This window comes from Synchiropus splendidus, chromosome 7 (assembly GCF_027744825.2).
Source record: "Synchiropus splendidus isolate RoL2022-P1 chromosome 7, RoL_Sspl_1.0, whole genome shotgun sequence".
Classification (NCBI taxonomy): domain Eukaryota; kingdom Metazoa; phylum Chordata; class Actinopteri; order Syngnathiformes; family Callionymidae; genus Synchiropus; species Synchiropus splendidus.
Window position 1 is genome coordinate 20,454,651 of NC_071340.1, and position 17,051 is coordinate 20,471,701.

The 17,051-nt window shown below is 43.5% G+C and overlaps 2 protein-coding genes across 2 annotated transcripts; one reads left to right on the top strand and one right to left on the bottom strand.

Moving 5' to 3' along the window:
- The first annotated feature begins 2,194 nt into the window (after positions 1 to 2,194).
- LOC128762557 (aldehyde dehydrogenase 1A1-like) lies at positions 2,195 to 9,102 on the top strand. Its single transcript, XM_053870877.1, has 14 exons — positions 2,195 to 2,327; positions 2,675 to 2,829; positions 3,132 to 3,236; positions 3,331 to 3,471; positions 3,583 to 3,712; positions 3,771 to 3,832; positions 4,894 to 5,022; positions 5,114 to 5,227; positions 5,290 to 5,392; positions 5,468 to 5,652; positions 5,710 to 5,874; positions 5,933 to 6,090; positions 6,994 to 7,068; positions 7,321 to 9,102. Exons 1-14 carry the CDS (start codon positions 2,267 to 2,269, stop codon positions 7,391 to 7,393), a joined length of 1,656 nt encoding a protein of 551 aa, XP_053726852.1. The 5' UTR covers positions 2,195 to 2,266; the 3' UTR covers positions 7,394 to 9,102.
- On the bottom strand, positions 7,673 to 16,227 carry tmc2b (transmembrane channel-like 2b). Its single transcript, XM_053870878.1, has 20 exons — positions 15,905 to 16,227; positions 15,769 to 15,810; positions 14,823 to 15,216; positions 13,253 to 13,399; positions 12,826 to 12,916; positions 12,668 to 12,749; positions 12,486 to 12,592; positions 12,316 to 12,414; positions 11,775 to 11,917; positions 11,563 to 11,710; positions 11,293 to 11,487; positions 11,042 to 11,221; positions 10,417 to 10,575; positions 10,218 to 10,346; positions 9,361 to 9,428; positions 8,741 to 8,980; positions 8,550 to 8,675; positions 8,336 to 8,414; positions 8,124 to 8,253; positions 7,673 to 8,051 (listed from the first exon to the last, which is right to left on the bottom strand). The coding sequence occupies exons 1-20, from the start codon at positions 15,948 to 15,950 to the stop codon at positions 7,834 to 7,836; spliced, it is 2,823 nt and encodes a 940-aa protein (XP_053726853.1). The 5' UTR covers positions 15,951 to 16,227; the 3' UTR covers positions 7,673 to 7,833.
- Between the last annotated feature and the right edge of the window lie 824 nt (positions 16,228 to 17,051).

Sequence of the window (17,051 nt, forward strand, 5' to 3'; positions counted from 1 at the left end):
CCGATGTTTATCCGCAGTTACTGAAGTAGAAGGACGATGATGGGAGACAATGAGAGAAGGCTGCAATCAAAGTTATGACTTGAGAGACACATTTTGAGCTGTGTAAACATTAGCAGGACATTCGTGGACGCTATAGTGTTGTAGTCCAGACCACCTCACCCAAGTCCAGGCCGAGGCCACACCATACTGACCCATGGAGACCGAGCCTAAGACCAAACAGTACAGCCGCAACTGTCTTGGTTTCACCCATTATTCGTCTTGGTTTCGACTCGGTCTCAGGCCGGCAAAGTTTTGGTCTCAGACTTGGTCTCTGTAGGCTCTGGTTTTGGTCTCAGCTTGGCCTTTTCAAGCTACAACACTAGGTCATAATCTCTGCTCATCTGATACCAGCATACCTCTTTGACAGAGGTGGGCAATTACATTTCCTAAGGGGCCAGGTTATACAGTATATTGTGACGGTTGAGAGGGACCCAAAGAAAAGAGGGTAAGAGAAAATTGAAAATAAAAATCAAGTGATGATGAAATGTGTGATGATGAAATTGCACGATAAAAATGCACAGAAAATGTTGGTTTGTTTAAGTTAAACCACATTCCATTTAAAGATGTGTCTCATACTTTTCAAAATCTTCTTTCAATTCAGATGTATTTTAAGGGACAAGACATACTCCTAAAATAGCCAAAGGAAAACACAAACAATTAGGAAAAATGATCATACGAGAAGGTTATGTTTCAGTTGCATCATAATGAACAAAAACACAACGCACAAGACAAAAATGTCAGGGACAACAACAATGTCAGTTTTATAGTTTTACTCCAGGAAGGCCACATAAATACAGTCAAAGGGCCACATTTGGCCCCCGGGCCGCATTTTGCCCAGATCTGCTCTACAACGGCTACTACTGTGTTTTGCACTGTAACAAGTAACAGCTTTTCAAGTCAGTGCTCCAAAGTTAAGCAGCGAAAGAGAGCTACAGTATTCATTATCTGGTTGGCAACTTTTATGACTCACATTCACTTTATATAAGACATTTTAGACAAAGTGATGTCTTACAGTTGAGATAAATTTGAAAACGTTATTGAGTGTGACGCAACAAACCTCGCTCGATATTGCCACCAAACCCGAGAGCAGCTCAAGACTGAGACCAATTCATAACCTAGATAAAATATCTTCCCTCCTCAAGCAATACGACCATTAATATCATCCTGCCATGATTCACTTTTATTTTGGTCTCTGTAACTCCCATTTTCTGTTTCCCTCATTTCTGGTTAATGGCACACGGCTGGAGTTATTGATCTAGTCAGCATCAAGAGCTTAAAAACACCTGGACTCCAGCAACGTGTGCTAGAGAGACTTCATTTCATCTGTTGTTCATTCATCCGTTCGTTGACTTACTTCTGTTCACTCTAAAACCCTGGTGCTCTGAGTTTTGTATTTTGCCTTCCATAGTCTATTTGCGCCATGTGGCTTCCTGGTTTTCTCCTTATTTTTCCCTGCTCGTGCCTTTGTTTTGACGACCACTGAAGTTAGTTTGTGTTTTACTGTTCATTGTGTTTTTTCTCTCTATTGTAGACTCCACTTGCATTCGTTCTCCTGGTTCAGTGACGCTTTTTGTTAGACTTTATTCCGTTGTGGACTCATCCCGGTTCTGTGATGTTTTGGATTTGGACTTTTGTTTATCTCACCCGGTTCAGTGATGTCTTTTGTTGTATGTTTGTATTGTGACTCTTTCATTACTGCACAACACATCTCACACTTTTTATTTTTACTACTCCAGGACGTTATGTGTAAATAAGTCTTGAACATGTTTCATTGAAATACTGTAGAACCTGGAAAAATATACTGAAAATGTGACTTCAGAAAACAGCAAACAATCGACTAACTAAATTAAAGCAGCTTTCATAGAACTATCAATACAAATACGCTGTCAAAAATTGTAATGGCTGAAAGTATATCGGCCTGAAAAGATCTCACTCATGCTTGGCATTTAGGTGAGTTGTTTTAAACAGTTGTACAGATGAGAAGTGTTTAAATTATGGAGTTCTTGTTTTTGTGTTGAGGTCCTAATGACGGCACAGAGGGCACGTGGGGTGAACAGAGATTGGTTCCGCCTCCACAGTGTTAGCGTGTGTAGCCTTCAGGATTGGGATGGTCTCCCGGGGCGACGGCAGGCTCCAGCGATGCTAGTTCCCTCACACTGGCCCGAACATAAAAAGGCTCTGTGAGTTCCTCTGCTCACTCTCAGTCTCACCCAAGCCGCTCGTGCAAATGCCTGGGACCTCAGCAGGAGCCCAACAGACCCTTGGAGTCTCATCACCATCCTCCTCAGGTAGACCTCACATTTTCTGACAATATGTCAATATGCAACTGGCTTTGTTCACAGAACTTTTATAGAAAATATTTGTGATAATTTAATTTATTATTGATTTTATAATAATTTTATTATCTAAAGTGCTGTCACATGCTGGTGTGTTCAGTAGTGTTGCTTTCTTAGTTCAGACTGAATTAGTTGTCATTTGCACCAACTGGTTTTAAACAAACAATAATTGATCATTCAATTTTAGACAAATAAAAGATATTTACACTGTATAGATAAAATGTAAAGTATATTTTAAGGCAACAACCTTGCGATTCTACTGTCACTCGCATCAATAAAAACGGACGCTGCTTCCCCAGAGGATCAGTATGACAACACAAGCAGCGAGCCCAACACCACCCAGCATCAGAAGACTGGGAATGGATACATGAAGTCCAGAACAGGTCTTGGAAATGGGCCTCGGATTAATGAGCTGCCAGTGCCGGTATCAGATCTATCGGTTCAATACACACAGGTAGGTAAGGCTAAACCAGAACTCAGGACAGAAGAAATACATTTTTAATAGCATCCTCTCATGTCTTGTGTCCTCTCATCAAATTTCAAAATGAAATTTACATTTTAGATTTTAACGCTGTGATTCAGAATAAAATAATGTGTTGGAGCGTACAACATTCTTTAACTCTTTGATTTGTATTCATTTGTAAGAGAAATAACAAGAACTTTATTGGGTAAATATCTGTTTTGGAAAAAAGTCTGAACGCCCATGATCCTGTCTGCTCTGGCAGTAAATTATATTTTGCGTGTTTTTTGTTTCAGCTGTTCATAGATAATGAGTGGCAGAAGTCGTGTAGCGGGAGAAAGATTCCCGTTCAAAACCCAGCAACCGGTGAGCTGCTGTGTGAGGTGGAGGAGGCTGACACAGTACGTCTTTACATCAGCTTCTCTTAGCATGTTTTATAGCTCCTCAGTGGTTCTGCAGTGTTTTTAACATATAGTATCTTTCAAAATGTTTTAGGAAGATATTGATAAGGCAGTGAGGAGTGCCAGAGCTGCGTTCCAGTTGGGGTCCCCATGGCGATCGATGAACGCCTCAGATCGTGGCCACTTGCTGAACAGACTTGCAGATCTGGTGGAGAGGGATCGACTGCTATTAGCTGTAAACATACAACGAACACACAACACAGTCCACGGGCTCCCTATTAAAGTGTTCTAGTGAGTTCTACAACCCCGTAACTCCATAGTCTTCACCACCTTGTGGCTTTTGCAGACCCTGGAGTCACTGGACTCTGGCAAAGTGTTCCTCGTCTCGTACTTCGTGGATCTGAAGGCCACCATCCAGACGTTGAGGTACTATGGAGGCTGGGCGGACAAGATCCATGGGAAAACAATCCCAGTGGGTAAGTGACGGCACTGCTGGTGTACGTGCAGTTCAACAGTGTGAAATATCATTTTCAGATGGAGAATATTTCACGTACACTCGTCATGAACCCATTGGGGTGTGTGGCCAGATCATCCCGGTGAGTAATTGCTGTGAAGTACAACACTAATCTCACGTCTCCCTCTTCTTTTCCTTTGGGCTTCTCCCTTCAGGGGTGGCCACAGCGGATCACCTTCCTCCATCTCACCCTGTCCTCTGCTTCCTCTTCTCTCAAACCTACAAACCTCATGTCCTCCTTCACCACCTCCATCAATCTCCTCTTTGGCCTTCCTCTCCACCTTCTGCCTGGCAGTTCCAACCTCAACATCTTCATACCAATGTACTGGCTCTCTCTCCTCTGTACATGTCCAAACCATCTCAGTCTAGTCTCTCTGACAACACTAATCTCACGTAATACCTGGAAAACTGTGATGAGTCACTTTGTAAATATTGACTCGACTAGCATGGGCTGGGGAGAACATCTGCCTCTTCACTCAGGAGTTGGACACAATGATATTTGAGATTAAGGGCTGGAACATGTGGCACCATGGTTGTTGGAACAGGTGAGACATTGGTGGGTACATACTGTATCAACCAAACAGATCTGTATGGGTTTTAAATAGTATATGCTGTACAGCAGAATAAACAAAAACAACACATGTACAAAACTGCACTTTTAAAATAACAGTGAGCTTTGTATGTCAAAGGTATTTATATGGTGAGGACAAATGTTGCCGCTCTTCAATATTGGTGGGATAAATGCCCTCTGTTCTCTTCCTATTCCCACACCTATGAGTGGAGGACAAAGCCTTATAGTCAAACACTTTCCTAACTCTGGAGTTAATGCAAATAATGCAGGGAGATACCTGGTTGATCCTGTCAGTAGCCTGTCCTGAATATAAAGACATGCATAGCGCTACCTTTCTACTATTTTTAGGTGGAAATTTTATCACTAAGAACAATTATAAACTGTTACTGAATTTGTGAAGTCTAGTGAAGTATTCTGCCAAATAAATACAGATTGAGGAGGCAGATGACGCTGTTACATTAAAATATTCTTTCAGTTTTATGCTAACTTTGATGCAGATTTGCTTCATCAACTCATCCTGTTCATCTGAGTAAACACACCAACAAGAACTGATGCTTCATGATGTTTCACAGTGGAACTTCCCGCTGATGATGTTTGCGTGGAAGATCGCTCCGGCCCTGAGCTGTGGAAACACTGTGGTCATCAAACCGGCCGAGCAGACCCCTCTCTCCGCCCTCCACATGGCTGCCCTCATTAAAGAGGTACCTGCCTCTTTTATTCTGTAATAATTTCAGCACATCATGTCGTGTCACATAGTATCAAAAGCGCCGATGCCTTGGTACGTGTGCTCAGGCCGGGTTTCCTGCTGGTGTGGTGAACGTGGTGCCTGGTTATGGACCCACGGCAGGCAGTGCAATCGCTCATCACATGGACATTGACAAAGTCGCATTCACCGGCTCTACAGAGGTTTGTATGACTCTGAAAGACGTGCTACTTTCCTTCACAGTGACTCTGACTCTGATGCACAGGTGGGGAAGTTGGTCCAAAGAGCTGCTGGTGACAGCAATTTAAAAAGAGTCACTTTGGAACTGGGTGGGAAAAACCCAAATATCGTCTTTGCTGACTGTGATTGTGAGTGTTTCTGCCTAGATCTTCATGTATATAGTGATGGCGAGGGTGAGCCAGTCACATACGTGTGTGTTTCAGTGGACTACGCAGTGGAGCAGGCACACAGCGGTTTGTTCTTCAACCAGGGTCAGTGCTGCATCGCTGGCTCCAGGGTGTATGTGGAAGACCCCATCTATGAGGACTTCGTCCGCCGCAGTGTTGAGAAAGCCAGATCCAGAGTTTTGGGAAACCCACTGCTACCAGGAGTGGACCAGGGACCCCAGGTTTGTCTGAAATGTTAGACCACCAACCATCAAGTGGGACACTGATGTCCTCCTCAGATTGACAAGAAGCAGTTTGACAAGATAATGGAGCTCATCGAGAGTGGGAAGATGGAAGGAGCTACGCTGGAGTGTGGAGGGTCTGCATGGGGTCAGGATGGACTTTTCATCCAACCCACCATCTTTTCAAATGTCACCGATGACATGCGCATTGCTAAAGAAGAGGTACTGCCCGAGTCCAGAACACGGACATGGACATTCTACTCACCGCTATCTCCCCCAGATCTTTGGTCCAGTGCAGCAGATCCTACGTTTCCGTGGTGTAGATGAAGTCATCCAGAGAGCCAACGCCACACATTATGGGCTGGCAGCTGGAGTGTTCACCAGTAACATCGACAAAGCTCTGAGAGTCTCCTCTGCTCTTCTGGCTGGGATGGTCTGGTAGGCACCAGTTTTAAAGGGTTGAGATAAAACTACATAAAGGAGACCATTTAAATGAGGAGTCCCTCATCTAAGGGCGGATTCACACTGCAGGTTCTGTGTGGCGACAAAGCTCTTTCAGGCTCAGAAGTCTGAGAAATGAACACAAGGGAGTCGGGTTTTGGCCGCAGACTTGATCCCGACTGGAGAGCTTCACCGCGTCTCGGGAAACTCTCCAGAGGGGCTGAGCTTCTCGCCTCAGGTGACTCAGCACTAGATGCCAGAAACTATGCGTACAGCGCGATTCCACACAAACATGATAGATGCCGGGCAGTAAAGGGTCTGATTCCTGTCTGGGCAGACAACATGGTTCAAAAACAACTTCTCAAACTCCCAGACCACTGAGGCGTGAGGAAACTGCTCGGGAACAGGAGCGCAGCGGTCCGGGACTTGAGATGAGTGCGGATGTTTGGTAACTCACGTGTTTTCGCCTTTATTAGGCTGATAAACACCAGATATTATTGACAGACAGATTTGCTTAAATGAATAATGCTGCGCTTTCACTGCTGATCTCACAGCTGTCTGCATGAGGACAGCGAAGAGGATACACGACAATTTTTCCCAAGTTACTGAAGATCACCAGACTATTCATTGAAGTGAAATAAGGAGGTCAAGCTGATGTTGGTAAATAAGTTGTCGCCCGGGTGATGACGACATCCTTGAGACCTGCTGCATTGTGGGTCACAAACCAACTATTTTGCGCATAGCCCCGCCAGCTGAGGAGGAAAAAAAGGAACACCTGAGGCGCAGAGGTGCAAGTCTGCACAGCAGGAGCCGAATTGAACTCGACAGAACACGCAGTGTGAAACCGCCCTAAATCTCAGAACCTCTGGAGCAACTGGACTCTGATCTTTATTTCACCAGGGTGAACTGCTACAACGCCATGAACGTTCAGTGTCCATTTGGAGGATTCAAGATGTCGGGAAATGGGAGAGAGTTGTGAGTGTTTATTTGAGATTTTGCATTGTCTGTTTGGACCTTTTAGTGAAACACCAGTGTAACTTAAAATACCCACCTGTTCATAGTTATTTAATATTGAAGTTGCAACTTCATTTTTATCGCTGAACTCCGTGTAAATTGAAGGTGACATCCTCTTACCAAGGCACCTGTATGTAGAAATAAAAATTAAGGTCACACCGAAGATTATAACTTCGTCCGCAGACCTCCGACTAATTCTCTCTCTGTTTTCAGAGGGAAATATGCTCTCCAGGAATACACTGAGGTGAAGGCCGTCACCATTAAAATCCCAGAGAAAAACTCCTAAACTCCAGCGTGAATATTATTTATTTCCTTGTCTAATTTGTAATATAATTCTTCGTCCAAACTCCACTTTAATAATGAAATCATTGGGTTTTTTTTGAGGTACTGTCTTTCTTGGGCGTTGAAATTGTTTTGGGAAGTGTTTTTCCATGTTCTAATCCAGACACTTACTGTATGTATGTGTGAAATTAGGACTTTATTGTGTTTAGTCATTTGTACAAAAAACACATTTTACATTTTTTACACAGATTTCAAAAGAAATCAATAAATATGTCACAAAATGTTGAAGTCGACCTTCACCGAATTTTAGGTCATTGCATGCTGTTTTGTGTTCCAGCTCTTATTAGTGATGTTATTATTGGGTGTTTCTTTCCACCGTTTTAGTTAGTTGAAGCAAACCTGTTGTACAGTAACTTGTAGAACAGCTTTGCTTGTGGAGTTTGACTATCGTCTCGGCGGCGCCCCCCGTCCTCTTCCTCTGCCTGGCTGAGGCCCCCTGGGGTTCCCTGCTGGTGCCCCCCTTGCAGCGGGCCCACGGGTCACTGGTCCTCTTGGATTTGAAGCAGCCAGTGAAACTTCTTTTTGGAGATTAACTCCTTTCCCGTTGGCCGCTGCCCCAGGCTTCATCTTTGGAGACTTGCCGGTCTTTTCCACCACCACTTCTGAAAAGGAATAGAAAGAAGTTTCATTGAGAAAGTTGCTGATGTGGACAAATAAATGTCATATTCCAGCACCAGGAGGGGGCTCTTCCTCCTCAGTGGGTGGTGGTATGAGAGACTTGTTCGGAAGCAGGTCTTCCAAGTCCTTCATGACTTGGTTTGTGCTGTCCTTGTTGTTCCTGCGGTTCTTCTCCTCATCTCGAGCCTGAAATGAGAATTTCACAGGTGAACATTATGGAACAATCAGAAGACAACACTCCCAATTTAGAACCTTTTGCAGTACCTACCATTTGCATCTTCTTCTTCAGGTCAGAGTTGGCCTGCTGGTATCCCTTCGACACTGCATTGAGATAGTACAGAGCCAGCCTGAAGGCCAGTACATTAACGTTAGCACGAATGTAATGAGGTTTGAATGTCAAACTCTGTCATTAAAGACCTTAAATGTGCAGCTTCCTATTTGGTGTGAACTCTACAGTTCAGTATTGACCATAACACACTCACACCATGAGGAGCACGGCTGGCATGATGAGCCCAGGGTTGGTGGCGTAGGTGAAAATGTTCCCGATGAAGGCCGGTAAATCCTGCTCTATTGTCTCCATGACAACATCGTACATCTTCTCTTGTCCGCTAAGAGGACGTCAACATTCATGATCATGCGTCGTAATACAAACAATCGTGGCGAGGTGTCTCACCTGAAGGGTCCGCAGTCAAAAGACGGGGACAGCGTCATGATGGTGTAGACGACGGGCAGCAGGCTGAGGAAAAGCACGAGCAGCAGTAGACCCATGTAGAAGTTGTTGGAGCGCGACGCTTTGAAGACTCGCTCATGAGGAACATTGCAGGCCATCACCGCCCAGCACTGGTAGTACATGGAGACCAGCAGACGCAGGACGTTCAGACCCACCAGACCTGGGGCGTAGAAGGCTCCCATCCTGGGGAGTGCAGACGGCAAATGTTGTGTTAACTGTCCTGCCTTACAATGAACTCAAAATACTGATAATTCTTCTATTTTCTATTGTTGTTTTTTCTTTCATCACATTGACCACATTTCTGTCTTTGTGGGTCTATTCAAGTCATTGAAGTTGGACTGAGTACTACATTTTGTTTCAGTAAGAATAAATATAATCCTAAAATATTATATATGTACTGTATTTATTATTATATCTAAATATAAATAATAAATATGTCATTCTATAGAATAGAATGGCATATTTATTGTTGTTTTTGCTGTGTTACATTGTGCTGCTTCATTGTGCTGCGGTATTCAATTGTACTATGTGGTGCTGAGTTGTACTGTGTCGACGTTCCTCACCAAATCATTCCCTGGTTGAAGATGAGTCCCAGCACGTTACCGCTGATGTCAAACTCTCCATAGGAAGGCTGAAATCAACACAGAGGGATTGTTCGGAATTAATGAGACAGTCTGTACTTCCTGTAATTAAGTTCCAAGTGTGTGTCCTGTTTCACTCATGAGGATCATCTGACCGGCCAGATGTCCTTCTATAGTATCAGGTTGACTAGGATCCAATTAAAATGCAGTCGTACCTACATAGCTGAAAAATAAACCAGCAACTCCCCGAGGCTCCCTGCAGTACTGCTGTTGTCAAGAAGGACTGAGGAATCTGTCTGGCTTTGTAGACGCGAATAAAATATGGGACCGGGTCAAAACCATTGAGAGGGGACGTCAAACCGAAAGAAAGGAGGGTAGGAAAAAATTGAAAATAAAAATCAAGTGATGAAATTACACTTTAAAATGCACAGAAAATGTTGGTTTGTTGTGTTTTATTTAAACCACATTCCATTTCAAGATTCTCAATGTGTCTCATACATTTCAAAATCTACTTTCAATTCTGATGTATTTCACGGGACAAGAAATACAATAATTTAAAAAATAATCGAACAAGAAAGTTATGTTTGATGTTATGTTATGTATGATTAAAACAGAATATAAGAATTAATAATTAATATGATTACAAGGAGTAGAAGTGTCCAAAATTGTGTTAAATATTCAGTCGATATATATTGAGAGTAACTTTATTTGAAAACAAAACTGCAATGAAGGAAGAGTTAAACTACACCAAGGTATGTAATCCTTGAATTTCTTAGAAAAACACACAAGAAGTCCATATGATGGTTATTTTTGTTTTGACCTTTGACACATATACTCACAAATCCGGCCTCCAGGTCCCAGCACCAGCAGTAATTGAGGAAGCGAACGATGACGGCCCGAGCAAAGTCACCAATCAGGATGGTCAGATAGGTCACTTGCATGTCGGACACGATCAGCTTCACGAACTCCTTCATCAGAGACAGAAGGTACATTTATGACTGTTAGATCTCGCTCCTTCACAGAAGGATGAGTACTGACGATTCCCACGCCGGTCTCCCAGCAGGGCCCTCTGATGACATCAGCCGGGTGAACGTTCGGTGGCGGCACGTCTGTGGTGTTGAAGAAGGAGCTGTAGTTGAGATAGTACTGATGAAGGTTCCACTCTGTGGTGTTCTTGATCGCTTTCTCACTCTCCAGCTGTGAAGTCACATTGAAGGTTTGCTGAGTATATAAATGTCACCAGAGAAAGCTCATGGCATGTGTCAAACTCCAGAACTGGGTGCCGTATTTAGTACACCACTTGAGTTCATGTGTCCTGTGGTGAGCTAATTCCAAAAACTAGAGCAAGCTGGTACATTGGTAGGAAGATGTTGACTTTGGAACCGCCATGCAGAAGGTGGAGAGGAAGGACAAAGAGGAGATTGATGGAGGTGGTGAAGGAGGATATGAGGTTTGTAGGTTTGAGAGAAGAGGAAGCAGAGGAGAGGGTGAGATGGAGGAAGGTGATCCGCTGTGGTCACCCCTGAAGGGAGAAGCCGAAAGAAAAAGACCTAGAAAGCAACAGCCTCCCACCACTAGTTTTTCCTGACAGGCAGAAACCAACAATTTAAGTGTAGTGCTGACACAGAATCCAGCAAATATTCACGACAGCTCAACAGCATACCTTTGCTGTGACCTCATCAAACAGGGCAAAAAGGAAGGTGTACAAGTTCCCTAAAAAGAGAGCAAAGATTCGTGCCAGCTGCCACTTGAGGGCGATACGAGGGTGATAGTCCTCCAGCTCCGCGATGGTCTCAAATAGAGGAGGACACACAAGCCCAAGCAGGGACATCACAAACTCCACCTTATGGAGAGAAGAAATGTGAACCACCAAAGAAGCCACCGCTCACATTTAAAGCATGGAGGTGGACGCACCTCATTCTTCTCAAACCAGGAAAGCTCGTCGTTGTCCATGTCAGCAAACTCCTGAGAGCGTTTCACCACAAAATAGATGAGGTATCCGCTTCCTCCTAGGCTGCACAGGATCAGGAAGTTTGCGAGGACTCGCAGGAAGCGACGGAGATGAATGTTCTCGTCCTTTTGGTTCTCCTGTTCATCCACTATAGATTCCTGGATACAAATTGAGGATGAAACTGTTAAATACTTTCCCTTTGAACAAAGTGCCGATCACCAACAAACACGCACCTTGAAACTGGTAGTTATGGAAGCATACTTGTTGTCCGCCGTCTCCGGGTTTCCGATCAGGTAATCCCAACTGGTGAACATCTTCCAGCTGAAGGTGAACTCTCCCTCCTCTGCTCCATCACCACCCTCATTCGAGTTGCGCGCCATCCTGAGCACCATTGGGAAATAGTCCAAAAAGCTTCTTGAAAGTATAAAACGTGAGAGCAACCTACGTTCTGATGACAACCATCAGGCTGTATCCGAATATTCCGATGCCCACCAGAAGGTATGAGAGCGGTAGTCGGAACTGCAGCACTCCAATGGTCCGGTCGTTGTTGTAGTATCCGTAAAACAGGAACGAGTACTTGCAGTAGCCCTGATGGTGCATCATACATATAGAGTTAAATGGTTAGAGAGGTGAAGAAGAGAGTGCAGGCAGGGTGGACTATCAGGATGAATCTGAAACAGAAGAGTAGCAGATCGGGTAAAAAGGAAGCTCAAAGGGACAGAGATTGTTTGAGAGTAATGGTGTAGAGACAGTTGCTCTGGCACGATGACAATATGCAGAGATACAAGAGGAAGAGGTGATGTTTTCATTGGAGACTAGGAAGGACAGGTTAGGGAGGAGAGACTCAGATGGTTTATACACAAGAAGACAAAGAAGAAAACCATGCAGAGAAGAGACAATGGTGATGGATATTTTTTAGTCAGTAATAAATCATGACAGACGCTGCCTTGAACACGATCTGTACACAAAGAGCTCAGGATCCTCACACCAAAGTCGAAGAGCACAGAGAAGTCCATGGCCTTGTCCTGCTCCTCGCGTGGCACTGTTTTCCTTGGAAGTGATCCGTATGGAAGGCCCATCAGAATCTGAAACCAGAGGGCATTTGGGAGTTTTGCTAAATAATCTTCAATGTTGTCATCGCGTGTCATGAGAGTACCTCAGGCAGCACCACCAGTCCAAACATGAATCCAAACAAGACCAGGTTGAGCCCGTACATCCAACGTAGAAATATGAAGTAGGAGGCCACGGACGATCCAAAGTGACCTGCGTATCATGAGGCATTTAATAAAAGCGTGACAAGACTTTGATTATATTTATGAATCGCTCAATAACACCAACTTTCCACTTCCTTTATCTTCCTCTCCCAGGGAATACATGCCGTTTTGAAGTTCTCAAAGTCACGTTTGAACTTGATTAGTTTCTGCAGAACAATAAGGAACGCTTCAGAAAACCTCTTCAAAAACACCTATAATTCAAGAGCAAAACCAGTTGCTCACTTTGGTCATCATGACTTTGAAGGCGTACAATTTCCTGCCTCGTCCTTTCCCGAGAGCGCCTTCAAACTTCTCCACAAACTCTTGGGCCTCTCTGGAAGAAGTGGAAGCACTTAGGTCAATTGGTATCAAAGTGACAGCCTAGCAAGGATCTACTGATGGATGAGTGGCGGCGAGAGTGTTGACACTCAGCTACAGTAACACGCATTAAACAGGGTCATGCTCATGAAAAAGTGAGGAGAGCTCGCTTACAGTCAGAACCCACCCATGGGTCAATGGGTTTGACTGTCAGAGCATTTTCATTCAAAGAACAGTTTCATACCAGAGTAACCCACTCTGAGTATTGATCTTGGGATGAAGATGACGCAGCAAGAAGCAAGCTTTCATTTCAGAAAAACCAACCAAAACAACCAAGTTTGTCGATCATTACTTGAGCACCACAAGCCTCCTCTTCATGCGCCAAGGTTTGTTCCTCAAAGTCGCGATGAGTTTCTTCTTCTCTTCCACCTCCTCCTTCAAGGCCGCCATCTCCCCCTCGGACAGAGAGTCTTCATCGTCCTCGGAGGACGAAGAGGAGCTGGTGAAGGGAAACAGCTGTCAGAACTCGAGACGCTGCAGTGACTATCTTCACACCAGGATGTAAGTAAACATGATACACAGGTTACTTCCTGTATCGGACACTGTTGTGATTGCATTTTCTCTCGACATGAGTCACTGAAATATCGGGCTTTTAAATGGTTCATTGTCATGTGCGATCGGAATTACTTTAATTGAAAGTGACTTCAAGCCAATATGTCCAAGTAGCCTTGAAAACAACTTTATTTACTTATTTATTAATTTATTTTGTTATGAGATTTCGAGCACCAAAAACGTGGTAAACCACAGTCAGGTCACGATCACATCCATGGAACCATTATTCAACATCAAGTGTCAAATATATAAATTAAATTTAGATTCCACTCAGTCAGTTTCAAAAATCTGATGGATATCAGTCAGATTTTATATTGCCCAACTGGTGCAGAATTATTCAATCCAACAAGTTGAGGTGGAATTAAGGAAAGTGGAAAATGAGTTTTCAGCAACACTGTTTCATTGTTAGGGCTCATATGGTGAAGCTTTTGTTAAACAACGTCAAGTCTGCCTGCTATCATTAGGTGTTCTGGGACATAAATATGCTGGAAAAGTCTCAGGGAAATTGCGTGTGGCATCACTAAGTGACTCAGATTCTGGTTCTCAAAAGTGAGCGAAAGCTCTGAGCAGCATCTGCACACTTTTGTGGCTGAAAGCTAAAGATGCGCTGGATGATGTTTTAAGCTTTGTGTGAAGGCTTTGTGTTTGAGGTTTTAACAAAGAAGAGAAAGTGGACAGATGTGAGGACAAAAGACATTTGTGCTTCTGAAAGAAGAGTATGCAGAAGGAGCCCAGAAATGTCCAGGAAGTAATGATGTTCCACTAAAGAAGCAGAAGGTCCATCTTCTCTGAGATCCAACAACAAGCCTGGTGAAGGACTTTTAAACTCATTTTGTTTGTGTTAGGTTTGTCGAAAAGCTTGGTGAAGAGCTATTATATGCTATTTTTATTATCACAGGGCATTATTTCCAATTCTATTTTAAATAAATACGAGTCTAAATTAAAACCCTGAGATCATCGTAGGTCCCTTTCTCAAGTTTTGAGTTGAAGACAGAAAATTCAGAAAATATTTTGACAACATGTGATTTAAAGTTTCAGTCACACATGTTCATGCAATATAATTCCATATTTTCAAGCCACAGTTGAACTACAGACTTCTCTGGTCCACAACATAGACGACAGAAAAGCTTGGTTCAGAAGCTCAGCAAACAAGAATATAAAATCTCTTGATATAAAGTGCTTCAGTGGTGGAATGAAGTCTTTATTACGTGATGATCAGACATGAATGCAGCAATAGAAAAGTGTGTTTGCTCTCAGTGAGCGTCAGCGTCAGTGTGCAGGTAGGTGAGAGCTCTCAGAGAATACTGCACCTGCTTTTCTTCCTCTTGTCTCCACCTTTACCATTCCCTCCTTTCTTCCCTTTGTCTTTCGACATCCTCTTTTTGTCCTTGTTTTGCATTTCTTTTTCCTTCTTTGTCGGCGCTTTCTTTCCATTCTTTTTCTTGCCACGCTCCTCCTCGCTGTCTTCGTCGCTCTCTTCCTTGGCGGCTTTTTTTCTAGAGGCTTTGGACCCTTTGCTTTTCACACTCTTCTTGTCCTCCTCGCTGTTTTCGTCGTCGCTGTCAACGACTTTGGCCTTCTTCTTTTTGTTTCTTTTTCTCGGTGCCTCATCTTCGTCCTCCTCCTCTTCATCATCATCACTGACTCTTTTGGGTCTTCGTTGAGGTTTGGTTCTCCGGTTTTGAGCTCTCCTCCTGGCCTCATCTGAGAAAGTAGATGATGTTAATGATGGATGATGGTCAGCACACAAACTGCCTTGGAATCATTGAACAAATGTCTAAGTAAAAGAGATGTATTGAAGTGGACTTTTCCAGGGATCTTGTTCACAACTAAAGGAAGGATCATTGTTGAAGTAACCAAAAGGAAAAACTCTATTTACCAGTGTGCGTTTGGTCAGTAACATGAAGAACTAACTAGGGAAGAGACTCCGGGACTGAGTCAATCTTTGTTACACTCCCTAATAAAAATTAAGTCTGGAAAACCGCGGACTGAATTTCGGTTACACAACAGGTTTATCATTCAACACAGCTCAAAACATAAAATGACACTGTCATATCAAAACAATCAGACATGTTTTGATCATGTCATCGTGTGATCAGTATTTGATAGCTGGTCTCAAACTATCAATAGTTTTTTGCAGCTCAATGTGATTTAAATGAATTGTGAACATACAATTAATCTTTTCTCCACCTAGAACCTATATAGGTATGTTAGCTGTTATAACAACAACAAGAAACGGTCATAGAAAGAACTCACCTTCACTTCCACTGTCGACCTCAGCGTCAACTTCCATCCCAACTAAAGTCACAAAAAAACATATATGAGCTTAAAATATGGACTCAAAAAAAAGAGGACACTCTGAAAAGTTTAAATGTGCCGTATTTTTTCTCACCGTCTTCAACATCAATCCTGCCATTGTTTCTCTTCTTGGGAGGCATCCTGTTTTGGTTTGACAGATCTCAGACCCGTATTTTCACCTGTTCATCCATCAGTCCCTCAGTAGGAGTCACCTGTGGAAAGGTCTGTGTTCTCCATCTCACTGACACACACACACACCCCCACACACACAGGTGCAGGTATTCCATTGTTTGGTTCTTTCGAGTACCCGACTCCTTGACAACCACAAAAGACTCTATTAGATAAGGATCTGACAGGGATAATGAGGACGGACTCAGTCAGCTGGCATCACTGTTCAAGGTGGAAAGGAAAAGCACAAATGTGTGTCAACATTTTCAAAGAACATGGATCGTGCCTGCTAATATTTGCTTCTATTTTTAACACGCAAAACAGTCCATTCTCCAGCATTAAAGCCAGAAATGGTGGCCGGTGTTATCTGGAAGCGAGCCCAATACTCATCCAGGGTGCAGGAGATTGTGAATGTCATGCATGACACAGACTTTTAAAGGCCATGCTGTGTTCACATCTGATGTAGTAACAACCGTCCTTGTTGTCAAATGTCAGATCTGACCGCATCAATAATGCAGTGCAACCGGAGCTCTCACAAAGAGAGCGGCGCACTTATATGATTGTACGCCTGAAAGACTTGCGCCTCCTCCACCCACTCCTCTTCTGGCTCCTCCCCACTCTAAATGTTCCTAAGAACTTGAGACATCTGAAATCATCATTCGCTAAATCATGTTGCTTATGATTCAGTCGTGCGTTACTATTGGCTCTTTGAAGACTTGTGCTTTCCCTGTCAAAGTCAATTCATTCTTACTCCGAGGGAGGAAACCTTTCCTTTACAGCATTTTAACCGTGAAATGGGTCAAATACAGCATTTGAGAGTGAGAGTGCAAACCTCTGACCCCAAAAATAAACTGGACCCTCCCTCAAATCTCAAATCAGTGTCCCACTGCAATCTTCATTACTGCTTCAATTGTCCAACAAGTGAGACCATATCATCGCCCGGCTGAGGTTAAGATATCCTGTACGGAGCGGCGACAGGTCATGTCCCACTTCTCAGTTTCAGCCTCAGATAAAGCGTGGATGGAGCTTTGGTCTGCAGCCAAAGCCAAACGTCAGTCGCAAGGTGAAACATG

Excerpts from the sequence above, each read along its gene's own strand:
- LOC128762557 (XM_053870877.1), top strand. The coding sequence starts at position 2,267 with ATGCCTGGGACCTCAGCAGGAGCCCAACAGACCCTTGGAGTCTCATCA. Across the intron at positions 5,023-5,113 it reads TGGCTGCCCTCATTAAAGAG|GCCGGGTTTCCTGCTGGTGT; the intron begins GTACCTGCCTCT and ends ACGTGTGCTCAG. Across the intron at positions 5,653-5,709 it reads GAGTGGACCAGGGACCCCAG|ATTGACAAGAAGCAGTTTGA; the intron begins GTTTGTCTGAAA and ends TGTCCTCCTCAG.
- tmc2b (XM_053870878.1), bottom strand. The coding sequence starts at position 15,950 with ATGCCTCCCAAGAAGAGAAACAATGGCAGGATTGATGTTGAAGACG. Across the intron at positions 11,488-11,562 it reads CCATAACTACCAGTTTCAAG|GAATCTATAGTGGATGAACA; the intron begins GTGCGTGTTTGT and ends ATTTGTATCCAG. Across the intron at positions 11,222-11,292 it reads CCTGGTTTGAGAAGAATGAG|GTGGAGTTTGTGATGTCCCT; the intron begins GTGCGTCCACCT and ends TCTCTCCATAAG.